Raw genomic sequence first — 16,848 nt, 5'->3', positions numbered from 1 at the left:
TCTTGTTGAAGTCAAGTGCCCGTACTCAGCGAGGGACCTTACTCCACTGGAAGGAGTTCGCGCCAAAAAAATAACGTGCTGTGAGGAAAACAAGAACGGGAGATTGCAGCTGAAGACAAACAGTAATTACTGGTATCAAGTGCAAGGACAGTTGAATATTGCTCGCCGTAGGAAGTGCTTGTTTGCGTTGTGGACCAAAAAAGGCATCAGCACTGAGGTGATATCCAGGAATTAATCGTTTTGGGAGGACGAGATGTTGCCGCGGCTCAAAAAAATTTATATGCACTACTTGCTGCCTGAGCTCGTGGACCCAAGGAGGAGCCGTGGCCTTCCAATTCGTGAGCCTGATTACATTCTCGAAGCACAAAACACTTGGTCGCTCAAGCGACCATTGAAGGAAACGTCGAAAAACGACGATAACCAAGAAACCACCTAGGACACCCATTGTTACTACAGCGCGTATTTTTCTTCTTTCACTGTGTCCTGCGTGACACACACGTACTGCGTTCACTGTGGGGCTAACGCAAGCCATCGTGCGCTACAGTATAGATGCCGTCGGACGACGACTGTGTTTCATCCACAGATGAGCGGCCTCACGCAGCGCTTGAACAAAACCACTGCAGACAAGCTCGCCATGGTCGCCGACGCTGAACCTGGGATGTCTTCCTTCCGTACGTCATGTTCGTCTACTACACCCCTGTTGAGATCACCAGTCATATATGACACATTTTAGGCTCATTTACGGCGGAGAAGCAACGACAACGCTTGAAGCCATGCTGCAAAACGTCACCAGTGAGGACACCCTTGACGTCACCACCTGCTTGCAGCGTGCGGGAGGTCTACGAGTCGCTCGGCTACGCATTACACACCAAGAGCGAACCTACGCCCGACGCTACAATCTCCGCCGTCGCCACGCACATTACAAGCCAAGTGACCGCGTATGGGTGTAGACGCCTATTCTGCAGCAGCCCAATAAAGAGCTTGTTTCAGTACCTTGTTAATCTGCTCGTCTGTTTTTTCATGGCATTTTCACCGCCTCGTGACAATATATATTATAAATTGTAGTAGATTTACTTCCTTTCACACCTCATTCACTGCTTATAATTTCACAACGAAATAAGTCAAAGTTGGATAAAACTTAAAAGGGCGGGAAGCGAGTTCTTGGTTAGCCCTGTTTACATGAACCAATAACGTCTGGTTGAGTAGGGGGTCGGGCTGAGCGAGGTCCACCCTACTCGACCAGTGCGTGTTTAGATGAACTTAATTTTAGGGATTCGAGACCGGTTCAACTGCAGCGACACCAAGCGTCGAGCGAGCAAGCAGTGGCAGCCTCCGAAATTGGGGCCGCCATCGCTGTATAGGAGGCGCGACGGCGCACGTGATAAGCAAGTGATAACCAAAAGAGCAAACGACGCACTGGGTGTACAACTGTTGCCAGATTATCTTAAAGCGTTTGGCAACGCTGGTCAAACAGGTGTTTCCTCCCGACCCATGACTGTGTGATAGAATGGTGCAGGTGCGGCCCTTTGTTCAATTCCTCAATGGAGTGGGCAGTCTTGCTAACCCCCGTCGATCGCTTTGTCATGGTAGGGAACGCTGTGCAGCTTGTCAAAACAGCGCGCCAGCTCAACGTCACCCACCATAAGCTCGAGCAAAAAAGGAAAGCAGAAATCCTTTCAGAAAACAGCCCAAGCAAGAAAAAAGGGAAGAAAGAGCTCAAGTCGGTCCAAGTTCTGAGGAAAAACCTGCGTGCACGAGCACAGACAACCAAGAGGTTGGTGGTAGAGTGTAGTAGCGACAAAAATATGCTGATGCCAGGTGGAGCCACGTCGCAGTGGTTACATATGGCGCGAATTTCAAATCCCCGCAGAAAATACATACACAACTTTCAGAGCCTGTAAAACGCAAACACTAGGCCCGATGTGGATGAAAATTGCGGCTTAACAACCAAGAGAGAAAAAGGAAGGAAATGTTGCGGACAAAATTTTGATATCTGGCTTAGTTTCTTCACAAGATGACATGAAAGACCGACATATCTAAAAGTGCAATTTTTCTGGATATTTACCTCTGAGTTGTAAAAAAATTAAACTTCAAAAATAAAATCTGTCCGCAACATTTCCTCTGTTCGCTAAAAAAAAACGCTGCCACAAACGTCATGAAAATCTGTCCATTTTTAGACACGATACAGCTTCTGAAAGTTCCCATGTATTTCCTATTGACACTGTCACTGGTGAACCCTCTTAACGGCGAGGGACCGTATACCGCCAAGCAGGTGCGCCAAAAAATAGATAACCTGCATAAGAAATATCGGTCAGTAAAGTTGTGATTTCTATGCATGCTGCTTTCGAGGGGTGGTCTGGGGTCTGAACGCTGCTTAGTGGCATGCAGCCGTGAGGGTGCTGTAGCTTAGTGCGAGCTCTGTGTGGTTCACCACAGCAAAAATCAATCGTGAGGCCTAGGTTCCGCTCGATGCACGAGAAATTGCGATCCGCGTTTCTTTTTATTCGAGACACAAGGCTGGTGTGTACCCGTTCCAACTTGACACCCGCAGTACTAAGGTGCTTACGCTGTTATTGCGTCACAAACAGTGCGCTGTCATTGCCACAATCATAGTCGCATCTTTTCGCTACGTCCACAATATTACTGAACTTCCACATACCGGCTGTGCACTGGTTTGATTTCATAGGCAAATACACTCATTCACTGAATTTTTTTCAGTGAAATGGGCAAATTTTTGGAATTTTTTTCTTGCTTGCATCATATGTGCAGTAGTGGTAATTCTTAATCGAGGAAGCTCAAGAGCACTGGCACCAGTACCGGCTCAGATGGACAAGACTGGCCGTTCTACTGGCACCTTCACCGGTTTCTGGGATCTCTTCCAATGAACGATTGAATGCTGACTGAAGAAAATATGGAGGTAGACTGTCATTTACAACATTTCCTCTAAAGGGTCATTTTACATGCTGTTGTAACAAATGCAGATTAAAAAACTAGATTGTGGGTTTTAAAAGGTATAAGTTGTTTACATGTTAGTCAGTGAGTTTTTATTGTAAAGATATAGTCGTGTACGAGAGTAGATGTGCGGGCTAGTTAATGGCTTAACGGGAGGAGGATTATGCTTCTTAGAAGAGTTCAAAAGACTGACGCAGACAGGACACACACAGAGCGAAGACTTTCAGCTACGTTTATTCTTGAAATTGACATGTATAAATACATGGCTTGATTTGCTCGAAATGGCAAACAGGTGCAATGTGGAAGAAAAATGATCCTAATCGTGTTTTGCGCGCCTTGCCAACTACGAAAGTTCTTTGCCTGATAACGTAAGACATCGGCCGGAGTTAAGATTTATGATACTGTTTTGTCCCATTAATATGATGGCCACTAATATGAACGACTTGAGATATAGGGTTTTATTTGGTACCAAACGTCTTCAATGTATTTGCAGCCTAGTAATATGGAAACTCATTTGCTGGGATATGGAGGGCGGAAAGGCTCGGAACCCATTTTGGTCCATGTGTTTTTGTTGTGTAACACGTACAGCAACGTAAATGAAACGTTGCTGTTCCAGCTAGGCATTTCTTGTTTTCACTCAGAACAGAACTGAAATGCAGTGTGAAAGTACAAATGAACTATTATTTTTTGTTTTATGCTTATGAGTGCAAAACTGCTCTTGACATTCCTTTCTATTCGCCTATTGCATATGCAGCTCTGCAGCTTCTACTATACTGAAACCCATATTTTACAGCTGCCAGCAAAATGGGCACAGATATGTACTTATGGGCAATGGAGAGAGAATGTCTGCTGTGGGAGAGGCGTCATCATGCCGGCAAATGCGCTTGTGCATTTCAATGACTAATAGGCACAAGGGATAATTCACTTTTAAAAAAAGGGACAAGTTATGTGTCACGGATCTCTCCGGAGAACACTCGTACCGAAAGAACGGACTAGGCGATGGGTGTACCCACACAAACGCACATTTAATACAGCCTACGTGACACACACACTAGAACATAAAACTAACACAAAACATAAATACTATAAATACACACAACCCGGGCACACTGCTATCAGCGTCTATTACTAGCGTTCCGCGTTCGTTCTCACGTTTGGCTCGGTGTGGCTGCGGCGTTGTATGGATCCAGTAGGCGGCGTCGAGGCGGCGTTCGCCTTGCTTGGGCTAGCGTCGCTGGAGGTGTTCGACGTGCTCGGGCTGGCGTCCCTGGCTGCGTCGTACAAGCTCCCGGTCCAAGCGCCCGTAGAGGAGATGCCGGTGTTGTTGGCTTTGGTGGCGGCGTCGCTGGCTGCGTCGTATAAGCTCCAGGTCCAAGTGCCCGTGGAGGTGATGCCGGTGTTGTTGGCTTGGGGGGCACCACCCGGATGGATGGCAACAGCGCTGGAGACACCCCTGGCCGTAGCAGGTGGTAGCGTCCTCTGTTGACTCCCCGGAACGGGCTCAGGCACGGCAGGAAGTCCACGATGCGTTGCCGTAGAACGCGAGCTCACCGGAGCAGTAGCCGGCGTCGCTCTCTACCAGCCAAAGTGTCCCTGACCCGCCGGAGCCTCCGCTTCTCTGCTGTTCCCCCCTGTGCCTCGCTCTCACTCGCCCTTTTGTAGCCTCGGTGTTAGTCCACGTAAGCCTTGTCGTCGTCTTCTTCTCTTCTCCACCAATCATCTTTCTCCACATCACCATATGCTTCTCCACCAATCATCTCTCTCCACCTCAACCAATGGTTCTTCTTCCTCTTCTTTATTCTTCGGTTAATTCGCGTCGTCTTCTTCACACCTTTTTCCTTTAAAATTTAATTTAGGCTCCTTAATATATGTGACATTATGTCGACTAAGCACGTTACACGCAACTTTCGCCTGCCTTAAAACATCAATCTGTAGACTGAAAGGCCTCTTATCCAGGGCTGTCAGAATCTCGTTACAGTTCTGTTCTGAGCATTCTTATTGTCATCACTATATGCACATTGTGGGCTCTCCGCGCGACCAATCCTATGTAGAGTGCTTCATGTATGCTGTTCCCAACCACAAGCAATGAATGAGAGTAGTCGTTGGAATTGCGAAACGTGGCAGAGGATCAATAAAATATAAATGAGAACTTTTGTAATTCGGGTGAAACTAGATCTTTTTAACTCATATTAGTATGCAATGGCTTCAAAAAGTAGGGCGATTCGCGCCTCAAGAACCGAAGGCCAGATGCGACAGTATCAATGTCCTTGCCTAGCCGCTGCATTGGCCTCTGTGTTTCCAGGAATTTTTATATTGTTTTCAATACTATTGGTCGGCAAACGCCTATACATGGTACACCATATGTATTGTTGAGCATAACATAACAGGAATTTAGGCACTAAATATTAGTGCCAATTCTTTATTACATGTCGTTGGAACTTAATAAGGCTACTAACATACTCATTCTGCACAAGCATTTTGCGATCACATGCAGTATCAATATTGTTCTCATTTGTAATGCAGCGAGTTTGTACACTCAACACAGATATGGGTGGAAGAGAGCACTAAATATGATGATTCTTGCCTCCAGTAAATATTGCGCAGCATAGCAAGAATTCAATCCTAGGAACAACGTTATATGATATGTGGTTGTCTTGTGCAGTTGCGGGGTGGCTGGAATGCCTGAAGAGGCTGAGCTCCTGTCATGGGGAGAGTCACATTCCATGAAAATGATGATGTAACTGGAAATGAGACATTGCCAGGAAACGAGGAGACCAGCAGATTAAACACCATTGCTGCTGACTTAAGCGCTAGAGCACTGAGCAGCACTGCTTACCCTGGGCCAAGCAGCGTTTCCCCAGCCAGTGCCCTGCCCGCCATCACAGGTGGAGACAAGATCAGAAAGAGGCAATCATCATCTGCAGTGCAGCAGCTGCTACACTTTCATAGAGAGCAGTCGAAAAAAGCATCAAAGGCAGCCAAAAAAGTAGAAAAATACAAAAGAAATTATTGGAGCTCCTTCAGGAGTCCAACAACATCCAGAGCAAAATGGTTGAGATGATGGGGGATTTCTTGACCGAAAAAAAGATATAAAAACAAATGTGGACATAATCATCATCACCATATTCTGATGTGTCATGCTTATTTTGTGCAACAGTGCACCACAGAGGGTACTGCACATTAATTTTATGCATCAAATCCAGTCTTCTATTGCAACACACAACACTGGTGGCATATTTCAATTTTTAGCAATGTGTTTTGCTAAGGCACCCCGGACTGCCACCCCTGGTGCATCACATCGGCTGCTGGTGCAAACTAGCTGAGGGCGCCGCTGCTCTTTAGTCTGATCTGTATCGAGCCAAGCCACATCACAGCGATCTAACATCTGCTCACATAAGTTGTGAAGTACGCAAGCACCAGGAATGGCAGTGCTCACGTTGTGTATGTCGCACTCTAGTCCCTTCAACAGCGTGCAGAACCGGGCCTTCAATCTTCCGAACACATTTTCCACAACGCACCTTGCAGATGAAAGGTGATAGTTAAATGACTGTGTCGGAGATCCTAGCGCACCGGGTTGCGAGTAAGGCTTCATCATGTGTGTCTGGAGAGGAAACACTTGGTCGGCGAGCAGGACAGGCCCAACTGACACGCCATCAAAAATTCTTACTTCTTTGCTGAACAGCTCGCTAGTGAACAGTTTCGGGAGCCTTGGGACTTGAAATACACCAGCGTCGTGATTTCTACCTGGCGCACCAGCATTGACGTACAGCAATCTGTACTTGTGATCGGCCACTGCCAAAAGAATGACACTATACCATCCTTTGTAGTTGAAGTAGTCGACTGCGTTTTCTTCAGGTGGGCACACCTCGATGTGGCATCCATCTAGGGCGCCTACGCCTTGCGGAAATCCAGTAACTGCGGCAAACTGCCGCATGTACTCGGCCAACTGGTGAGCTCTCGGGAACATCACAAACTTCGGTTCCAATAGCAGCACAACAGCATGGCAGAATACCCAAAAAATCTCATTCACTGTGGACCTGCCTACACCGAAAGCGTTGCTGGCGCTTCTGTCTTCACCCGACGTGGAAAGACGGTAGAGGCCGATTGCAACACGTTTGTGCAGCGGTACAGCCATTCTCATGTTCGTGTCTTGTCTTCTCATGCCCTCGCATGCGTTTACAAGGTACCTTAAAAGGGCTGCGATTCACTCGGAAATGCGTGCTGAACTCGCTGTCTGGAAAGTGAGGCACCGTCGTCGCGTACCAAGAGTTTCCTCTAGGGTACTCCCACACCCTCCGCTCGCGTGGACCCAGTTGCACAATAGCAGCCTCGAGCTGGCGGCACCTCATCTCGGCACATTGTCGCTCTCCTTCCGTCCGCTCAATTTCGGCTAGGAGAGCTATAAGCTGAAGGCGGTGGCGCAGAAGGGCATCCTGTTGCATCGTGAACATTAACCAGAACTTTTTTTATTCACATACCCTAAATGCCCTTTTTAGCATTACATAGGGGGGTGTACAGTTAAAAGTAAACAATACTCCACACATAGTTCTGCAAAAAACACAAGTCCAAAAGAACAGGCAAAATAAAAAAAGTACGGAAAATTCGAAGTTAAGCATATGCAGGAATCGAGCCTTCCTAACCAGAATTTATTAGTGAAAAAACACTAATTTTTGCACAAAGGCGTCATGATTTAAGGTGAAGACAATATCACCCAGTAACTTGTTCGAATGATGAACGGCAAGAAACAACGGTGAATGACTAAAGAGGTGGGTACGTGCAAACATGGGTTCGATTTTGAGAGCGTGATCTAAGCGCGGAAAGATGCGGTGGGCGGGTGTAAAATAGTATGAAGGGAATGAAAACAGTGACTGTGACACAATCTGTGAAAGTGTGGTAATAGTGCTAGTATTCTTCTCTTTCCAAGTTATGGCAGCTTTAGCGACACTTTGATTGCCGTTATGCTGGAATGACGTGGATAGTTCTTAGTTATAAATCTTGCTGCTTTATGTTGTATTGACCCTAGTTTGTGAATTAAGCACAATTGATGCGGGTTCCAAATTAAGAATGCGTACTCTTTTTTGAGCGGACAAGGGTAGTGTAAGCTAAAAGTTTGGTGGCAGGATCAGCTTGGTGCAAGTGACGTCTGATGAAACCAAGTGCTTTAGGTGATTTCCTGACAATTACATTGATATGGTTATTCCATGTCAGATCAGACTAAAAATGAACACCTAGGTATTTGACTGCGGAGAAATTTTCATTGGGAATACTATTCATGGAATAACAGTGGTTTTGAAGCTGATTATTGGTGGTGAATGTTATAGTCTTTGATTTAGAGACATTAATTTGCATTTTCCACTGTTCACAACAAGTGGTGATTCTGTCCAGGTCTGTCTGCAAAGAGTTGGTGTAGTCAGGGTTGGTAATCTGTCTATATATAACAGTCATCAGCAGATAATCTGGTAGTAGAAGTAATAAATTCACTTGTATCATTTATGTAGATCAGGAATAAAATTGGTACTAGAACCGAGCCTCGGGGCACGCCAGATTTTCGTCTTCACGAGAAATTCTCTTCACGATGTTCATTTTCGCAAGCCGGTTTGCTCGCAGCCATCGCAGGCGCTGCGATCCCGTTGCGTCTGGGCAATAGCGTCTGCTGCTCGAATACTGTGGGCACAAGCAACAACGCACGTAAATGAACTCGGACAAACCACGCAGGTAGCGGGAGGGTCGTGAGCGGAAACGCGGGAGAGGCGGCGGTAGTTGGCTACTATATTGTCTACGAAGCTGACTAGACTCAGTGTTAAAAGATTTAGCTTAGTAAACGGCGTCAGATTGAAGTTCATGCGCACTGGAGCTGTTACACACGCATAGTCAAGCAAATAAAAGCAGAATCGCCATTTGAGCTAGTTGGTATTTCATCTTGTAAAAATATATAATGCGCACTCAGGACAACGGACAAGGTGTGTTGTTTGGTCTTCCTTGTCCGTTGTCCTGGGTGCGCTTTATATATTTTTACAAGAAGCAAATAAAATTTGCCACGGATTGCTATTAAGTAATTCAGAAAAAATACTGCAGATGTTGTAATTTCAGTTATGTCGAAGTGGAAAATACGTGATCATCATGAAGTCGTCGAGTGGTGGGACTAATTCCTGTATGGCAGGGGCGGTTTGACGGTTTTCTTTTACCGCTGTTTAAGTCGTCTAACCGCAGTTAAGAGTAACCGCGCTTACAATGCCCGTGTGACAAGGGTATTAAAAAGACTTGCATCAATTAGTCTGAGGTTGGGGCGCGTGGAAAGCAATGGCTGTTTTATTGGCACGAATTTCAGGGAACAATATGCTGCCCTGAGCAAGTCAGAAGAGACTGAACGACGCGACAAACTGGTGACCCGGAGTTGTTCGTGCACGCAACAGTTCGTTCGAGCATCCGTCGGTTAGGCGTCGGTTAGATCACCCGCGCGCAGCATGGGCAACACCGACGGCAACTCATTCGGTAATGCGATACAGCGCGAATAAAGACGGGGACGAAGCGAGACAAGACACCACAGCGCTGTCTCGCTTCGTCCCCGTCTTTATTCGCGCTGTATCGCATTATGGAAAATTACCAACTAGCCCGATCTGCCACTCTTGCAACTCATTCGGTGATGGCCATTATCGCGACGTCTCGACGCTGTCGCTTTTCATTCCCCACATCTGGGCGGCCGCTCTTCAGCTTTGGCGCGCTCAAGATAAAAGCCAGTTCACTATTGCCCGCATCAGCTCCCGGACGCGAAGTTTCGTCACGTCGCTGCATCTCTGCCACCTGATTTTACCGCCAAGGCCCGTGATCTCCTCTTCAACTCCGCCAGCCTCGGCCTCGTTGACACGCTGGCTGTTGAGGTCATCAAGCGGAGAGCAGCGTCAGAACACCGCTGCCTGCAGCAGGACCGCTAGAAAACTTCACGCGTCACTGTGGCTCCAAAGTTGGTCGCCCGCTCAGTTCATTCTGCTGTTCTTTCGAAAGGAAGCTTTCTTCTTGTGTCTTGGTGAATGTAAATTCTAGCGGTTCTGTTTCGAATCTACATGTTTACGTTAGTCTTTTTAGTGGATAGTTTTTCAGGGTAAATTTGAGAGATTTGAGCTAGGCATTTACCCTGCACTGGGCGTAATCAGGCTGATGATTATTATTGTTTATCTCAGCTTCAGCTGATATTCCTTTCTTACTGACTTATGACGAGTGTAAGCTAGCTTTGAAGCATGCTGTGCTTAAACGATAACATCCTTGTTTTTTTTCAGTCAAGATTGGCTGTCTACACCACTCATCAACCAGCGGGTGCATCAAAGCGCAACGTCGAACAATATGCACAGGTCGGTACAAACAAATCATTTAAAGATGGAACTACTAAGACAAACACTATAGGAAAAGACACAGGTCAAGGGGCTGTCCTTGTTTCTATTTTCGTTGAGTGGCGCCAGCAACAATCTGAAATGCACCATGTAGCCAAAGCAAGTAGGTCCGATGAAATAATGCCTCCGGATGCTAGCTCTGCAGTGGCCGTGGCTCTCGACGGAAGGGTTGCATTGAATGTTGTTCTTTATTCTCCGAGTGAGTGAGTAAATTAAAGCTGTCACTGATTTGCTTTGCTGCCGCTTCTTGGGAGCCTGTCAGCACCGAGTAAATAATTTTTAGCGTGTCGGAGTCAGATGATTGCAAGAAGAGAGTGTTAGCAATTTATTACGTCTCTCGGCACCTTTACCAGCAGCAATATACGTTGTGGGGCTAGTTGGTTCATACTCAGACTTCTTTTATGCGCACAGAAAGACGACACAAAAAGACAAGGTAGACAGGACGGAGCGCAAACTTTCAACTGTTTTATTCCAGAAAAAGTACATGACATTTATACCAAAACGAATGGATAGTTATCAGAGCCACATGCCGGCCAGAACCCGGGAAAAGCACACAGAAGGCACCGGTGACTCACCTCATATGTAATTTATCTAAAAAAGCAAAATATTTATCATATATTGTCACAGACGGTGCGCTGACACAGGAACTACCGCTTTTTCTTATATGGTAGGCTTCAGCCAATTCTCGCGCAAGCGTGTCAGTACTCCTGCACAAGATGCTGGTGCCTTGGAGCGTTGCATCACAGTTTTTTTGCTTTCTGTTTTATGTCGTTATCTTTTCCACACTCACTGATGTGCGCCGGCAGGTGCGAACCGGTACCGTTCTTCAAAGACAAACTGTGTTCCCTTAGCCGCTCATTAACACATCGGCCCGACTGCCCAATGTACACCTTCCCACACTTCAGCGGAATTCTGTACACTACCCCTTTTTCACACTTCACAAACTTATTAACATGTTTGATTTTGCAATCTGAGTTGCGGCTGCCATCTTGCGAAACTAGACGACACAGTGAAGAAAGTTTCCTTGGGACCGAGAAAGCCACGGGTACCTTAAACTTGTTAGCCACGCGCTTGAGGTTATGAGCCACTTTATGCTGATATGGGATGACCACAGGTTTCACTTTCTTTTTTGCAACTGCAACCATTGTCTGGTTCCTATTCCTTTCTTGTTTAATCTTCTTGAGAAGAGCTTCAGCAACTGAACTCACTACTATCTGGGGAATGCCTGCCTGTTTTAGCTTCGCGACCTGATCGTGAAAGCTTTCCTGCGCCATGTGACAACAGGACTTTCTTAGAGATGACTCAAGGCACATCAAAGCGATAGCACGTTTAACAGTTTTCGATTGCTTGGAATCAAAAGGCAACAATTTCTTCTGTGCACGCGGTTGGTACTTCCAGCAAAAGCCTGCGTCCTTAAGGGTTATTTTCAAGTCTAAAAATTGCAAACAGCTGTCATTGGCGAGTTCACAAGTAAAATTCAATCCTTTGGATAGTCGTCTAAAATTAGTAAGAATGTCCTCCACGACTTGTGGATAGGTCAAATGTGATTGTTTCTTCGTAACAATAAAAAAGTCGTCTACATATCTAAAAATCTTTAGCGTGCTACCGTTTTCAAGCGCCTCGGCCAATAACCTTTCCACACCTGCGAGAAAAATGCTGCAAAGCACCGGGGCCACGCACGATACGATACAGATCCCATTTCTTTGTACATAATTATACCCTTTAAAATAAACAGTGGTGGAACTGAGGTAAAACTCCAGGAGTACAAGGAAGTTGTCAACCGACATACCAGCGCTATTTTGAAAAGAGACCGCTCCGTTCATTTCTATGCACAACCTGACAGCAGCCAACATTTCGCTCTGTGGAATAGAATAAAACAGGTCAACAACATCTACAGAAAACATCTGTCCTGCAGAGTCTGTTTCATGCAAAAATTCAACAACCTCAAGACTATTCTTAATGGCAAACGGGTCGTCTACTACAAGTCTGTTAAGTTCCTTTAGCAGGAACCGGCTTAGTAGGTTCTGCCAGGCACCCCTTTCGCTTACAATGCACCTAAACGGAACACTTTCTTTGTGGCTTTTTGCAGGGAAAAAAACCTGCAAGCTATTACATTTGGTGTTCTGAATACTACTGGCTAACTTCTGTAGACTAAGGTTTTCGCATAACACAATGGCTCGGCTTTTTACCTTTGCTGGTTTTTGTTCTGTTTTTTCAAAATTCTTGCGGATAGCCTCCGAGCCTTTCTTGTCGTACGTTCCCGACGGCATAGCGACAAAGCCCCCTGCCTTATCCGCCTGAACGAGTTGCAGGTCGTTGTCCTTAAAGAAGCGCACAACTTTTCTTGTTGGCGTTTTGATGCGGGGCCCCCTAGAAGGCACGGTCCTGATGAGAGAGTCGACTCCCTCCAGAAGACACCTTTCCTTATCCTCCGGGTCGGCCTTGTTGGAAATTCTTCTCGTCAGTGCCAAGAGCTCATGACCTTTACCTTCCGGCTCAAGGCTGTACTTTGGACCTTTCCTGAGGACGCTAGCGACGTCCTCCGGAATGTGGATGTCGTCAAGAACCTGGAGAGCAGAACTGTCTTCTTTACTTTCTTTCTCTTTTTTTCTTCCTTTGGTTATCACTGCGAGAGATTGCGTCCACAAAAACTCAGTCGACTGGGCGGCCAGCTTCATCATAGATTGAAGCTTCCTAGCGGCGATATGCTCGGTTTCTCGGGAAAAGCACAGCAAGCGAAGCCAATCCTTGAACAGGCGAACCTGTCTCCATAGCTAAGACCTGAAGACCCGGCACACTCTCTTCACATGGCCGAGGGACGGTTTAACACGGCCAAACAAAACCGAGATGTCAGGAGGCACCAATCCCTTCTTTATGCAGAATCCGAGCAACCTCGCACGGCACGTAGTCAAGGAAATGTGAGCAACAAGGCTCTAATCTTGGAAAGGATGTGGCGAAACACTCAAAAAAGGGCCCACTGTAGAAGAAAGGTAATCCAGTAATATACGTTGTGGGGCTAGTTGGTTCATACTCAGACTTCTTTTATGCGCACAGAAAGACGACACAAAAAGACAAGGTAGACAGGACGGAGCGCAAACTTTCAACTGTTTTATTCCAGAAAAAGTACATGACATTTATACCAAAAAGAATGGATAGTTATCAGAGCCACGTGCCGGCCAGAACCCGGGAAAAGCACACCCACATGCGATAAAACCAATATATATATATATATATATATATATATATATATATATATATATATATATATATATATATATAAAAGAAGGAACATGAAACCGTGCGCTATCGTCAAACCCGCTACCCACAATGAAGCAAGCTGATTTCCCTGCTCGACAAGTTAATCGAGGTTTTGCTCACGCATCCATCGCCCTTTCTGAGAATGTGGAATGCCTCAGCGATCTCTATTGTGCGCTGGTGATCATGTACAAAAAGCACTGTAGTGTCAACAAAAAACGGAGAACAAGAACGGAGGCGGTATTGTGCTACATTTCTATTTTCTTTGCGATTGACGGAATTGGCATGTTCTGCGAGGCGAACATTGACACACCGCCCGGTCTGGCCGATGTATGGAACGTGGGACTTTGCACGTTTCAGGGGCAAAGTGTGGGTGCTGCGCGCCTCCACATTGTCAGCAACATAGCTACTTTAGTGCAATGGTATTGACCCGCAAGGACAGCGAAAATGCCCTGTTGACTGGGAAAGCGCAACCATGCTTAGCGCTGTCCGCCTGCAGGGAGTCAGCAAATTGTGGCTGCTCTTGTAATGCATCTATAATCCGTTTTCCCAGCGCCTTTCTTTTTCAACTCCCGCAATGAACGGCAAGAGTGCAGCTGCACATTGCTAACATTACAAGGTGGCGTTGGTCTATTTTAGTCGACGCGTGTTGTTGAACGCGATTTGCGGCAGCGAGAAGCTTGGGCGGCCAGCCAGCGCTAGGTGCAAGTTCTGGCGGAACGCGGAGGAGTGAAATGCGGCCCTGCATCGTGCCTTCTATGCTTCCAGCACCTCGTGCAACGTACGATTCCCATTGTCCTCAACTCGCACTGAAATGACGCTGAATATCAGTCCTCGACAGCAGTTTTGATGGCTATCGATGTAGAGCATATTGTACTACCTTGAAAGAAGTCTCCAGGACGCTGGAGCTGCAAGCTTGTGAGGATGAAAGTAGGGCTCGCGAGCTTTAATATGCGCTAGTGAAATCTGGGAGATGGCGGAGAATACATCTATGCTGCAAATTCACTTTTGGGGCGTCCTGGAGAGTTCCGTCCCAGGTAGAGCGTGTCGCGAAACGACTGCGTCACTTTTTCCTTTCCTGCTTTTCTTTGTCTCTCCGGCCCTAACAGTAAATTGTATTTCTCGTTATCTCACAGATTATCCGCGCGAAGAACTTCGTCAAATACAATTACGGCCCCCTGATAAACATGGCGATGTACGGCACAGTAAGTAATTCATATATTTTTTCTGCTTACACGAGTTACTATAAATGCCAGCGACATCTCAAATAACTTCCATATGCACTGAAGCCTAGCCTTTAGTTAACTATTTTTCTGAAGCCTAGCCTAGATAAGGAGTTTTTGGCTTGGTTGGAGGGTTCAAAGACAATAAAAAACGTTTACATATTTCGATGCCTAACTGGCTGTGCTTCGAAAGAGCGATGAACACTTTGGCGACCTAGTAGTCAGCAGTATTTTCATCGGAGGTACAGCAAGCAAGGGAGGCTTTTCTTCTTCGTGCATGTCAATTTGAAGAAATGAGGTGTATTCAAGACTCGCCCTTGAATTTCCCTGATCAAGTCGTCGTTCCTTCGTCTGGTGAAAATTAGTGTCCACAAGAGGGTCAGTCGCCTTAAAGTTGCCGCATACCTTATTTGGCTTCTAGATGTCACAGAAGCCATGCCCAGGCGAGATAAAAAATAATCAAAAACATTGTAAGAGAATCAGAATTACGGGTGAGCGAGAGAGAGGAAACTCTTATTTACGCAACAGTAAAATTTGCAGGAGCTGGGTGCTCGCTGCGTCTAGGTGAGGGCTCTGCTGGCGGCAGCTATACCTTTCGGACTAGGATCCAGGCTCACTGGTCCGGGGTATCTTTGGTCAGGGCCGCCTTCCACTGCTCGTATTTCGGTTATGACACTGTTAACGTTTTGTCTGGCTTGTCATGGCATTCCCTAAAGATATGGTAGACCGTGAGGCTTGTTTCGTACCAAGGACAGTAACCTTGGAAAGGATTCCAGCAAGCTCGTAATGGGCAGTATGTTCACAAGCATTAGCGCTTCCTCAAGATGATCAGGCACAAGGTCTCTTTGCCGATTTCGACACCAGGAAAATTGCTTGGACTCAGAAAAGCTTGTTCGTTGTTTGTAAAGGAGGAGAACCCGTGCTAGACGCAGTGTCGGAACCGGATTGTGCCCTGTAAGACTGTGACGATATATCAAATTTAGCCTTCATGGCGAATTTGATAAGTTTTTATAGTTAAATTTGACATTTTTTATATACCTTTGATGTACTAATAAAATTATTCCGCCAATCCTGCCTCACGCGACAATGAAAGAGCCAGTGAAATACATTATAAGCTTTAATTCTGTTTATAAATAGATGTAGAGATATGGGAGAGGCCTTTGTCCTGCGGAGAGCGTAGTGAGGTGATGATGGTGATAAGTAGATGAAAATGAAAACGCACTAAAGCAGACAGAGCGTAAGCGAGAATGTATTGACGGACAGAAGGAAAGAAAAAAGGCATGTCAACCAGGCAATGTCAGGTCTTCTGCTGCTGCCCTACAGAAGAGGTGGGGGACAAAGCGAGCAAAACGAAAGAGAAGACGTATTAAAAGATAAGTTGAGTTCGCAATATGAAATTTATCCATCTTGTCCTTTAGTCCGTAACAACGCAGGCCACCCACAATGTCTATAGGCTGATGTTCGAGCCTACGTCTCTTAAATATTTTAGGAGCTTATTAACCGCTTTCCTGACACATAAAGATTGGGGCCACGGTCCTAATGTCTAGGCCTCCGTGAGGGGATGTGAATCTAACCCCGAGACATTCGTTCGCTGTCGAATTGGGGCTGTCAGGAAGTAGCCGCGCGACTCTCTCTTCGCGTCTGCAGTACCCACACGCTGGACAGTCACCCATAGCACAAGGATGACGGGAATTAGCATTTATGAGCGCCACACACAATTGCAGGTCGCACAACAGCGTCACATAGCAGCAGGAGAGGCCTGGGGGTTGCTTGAGTTGCGCTAACGTGTCGATAATGTGCAGGTGGCGCCCAGAGCTTCCTGGAATATTCCAGGCACACAAAATGGTGCTGCAGGCTGCTTTGCTAAAGCAGCTTTGTGCTGTTGTGGTGAAGCTACTCTGATGTGTCGGCTGTTGTCAGTGGAAAGAGAATGTTTCACCCTTATGGTAATTGAGAAGTATATCCAGCTAGGTCGTTACCGGTCATGACGCTGTGTCATGGCAGTCACAGCTTTCGTATGTGTGTGACTTTCC

At 46.3% G+C, this 16,848-nt stretch overlaps 1 protein-coding gene across 1 annotated transcript in view; it reads left to right on the top strand.

Annotated features, from left to right (window-relative positions):
- LOC144105182 (lipase member K-like) overlaps positions 1–16,848 on the top strand; it is a 107,718-nt gene that overhangs the window by 89,218 nt on the left and 1,652 nt on the right. The window contains exons 8-9 of the mRNA XM_077638337.1: positions 10,227–10,298; positions 14,729–14,797. Coding sequence (XP_077494463.1) covers positions 10,227–10,298; positions 14,729–14,797 — 141 coding nt within the window. The remainder of the gene's footprint in view (positions 1–10,226; positions 10,299–14,728; positions 14,798–16,848) is intronic.

The sequence above is a fragment of the Amblyomma americanum genome, chromosome 9 (assembly GCF_052857255.1).
Source record: "Amblyomma americanum isolate KBUSLIRL-KWMA chromosome 9, ASM5285725v1, whole genome shotgun sequence".
NCBI classification, from domain to species: Eukaryota; Metazoa; Arthropoda; class Arachnida; order Ixodida; family Ixodidae; genus Amblyomma; species Amblyomma americanum.
The sequence above is the reverse complement of the archived record's forward strand: the minus strand, read 5'-3'. Positions and strand labels throughout refer to the sequence as shown.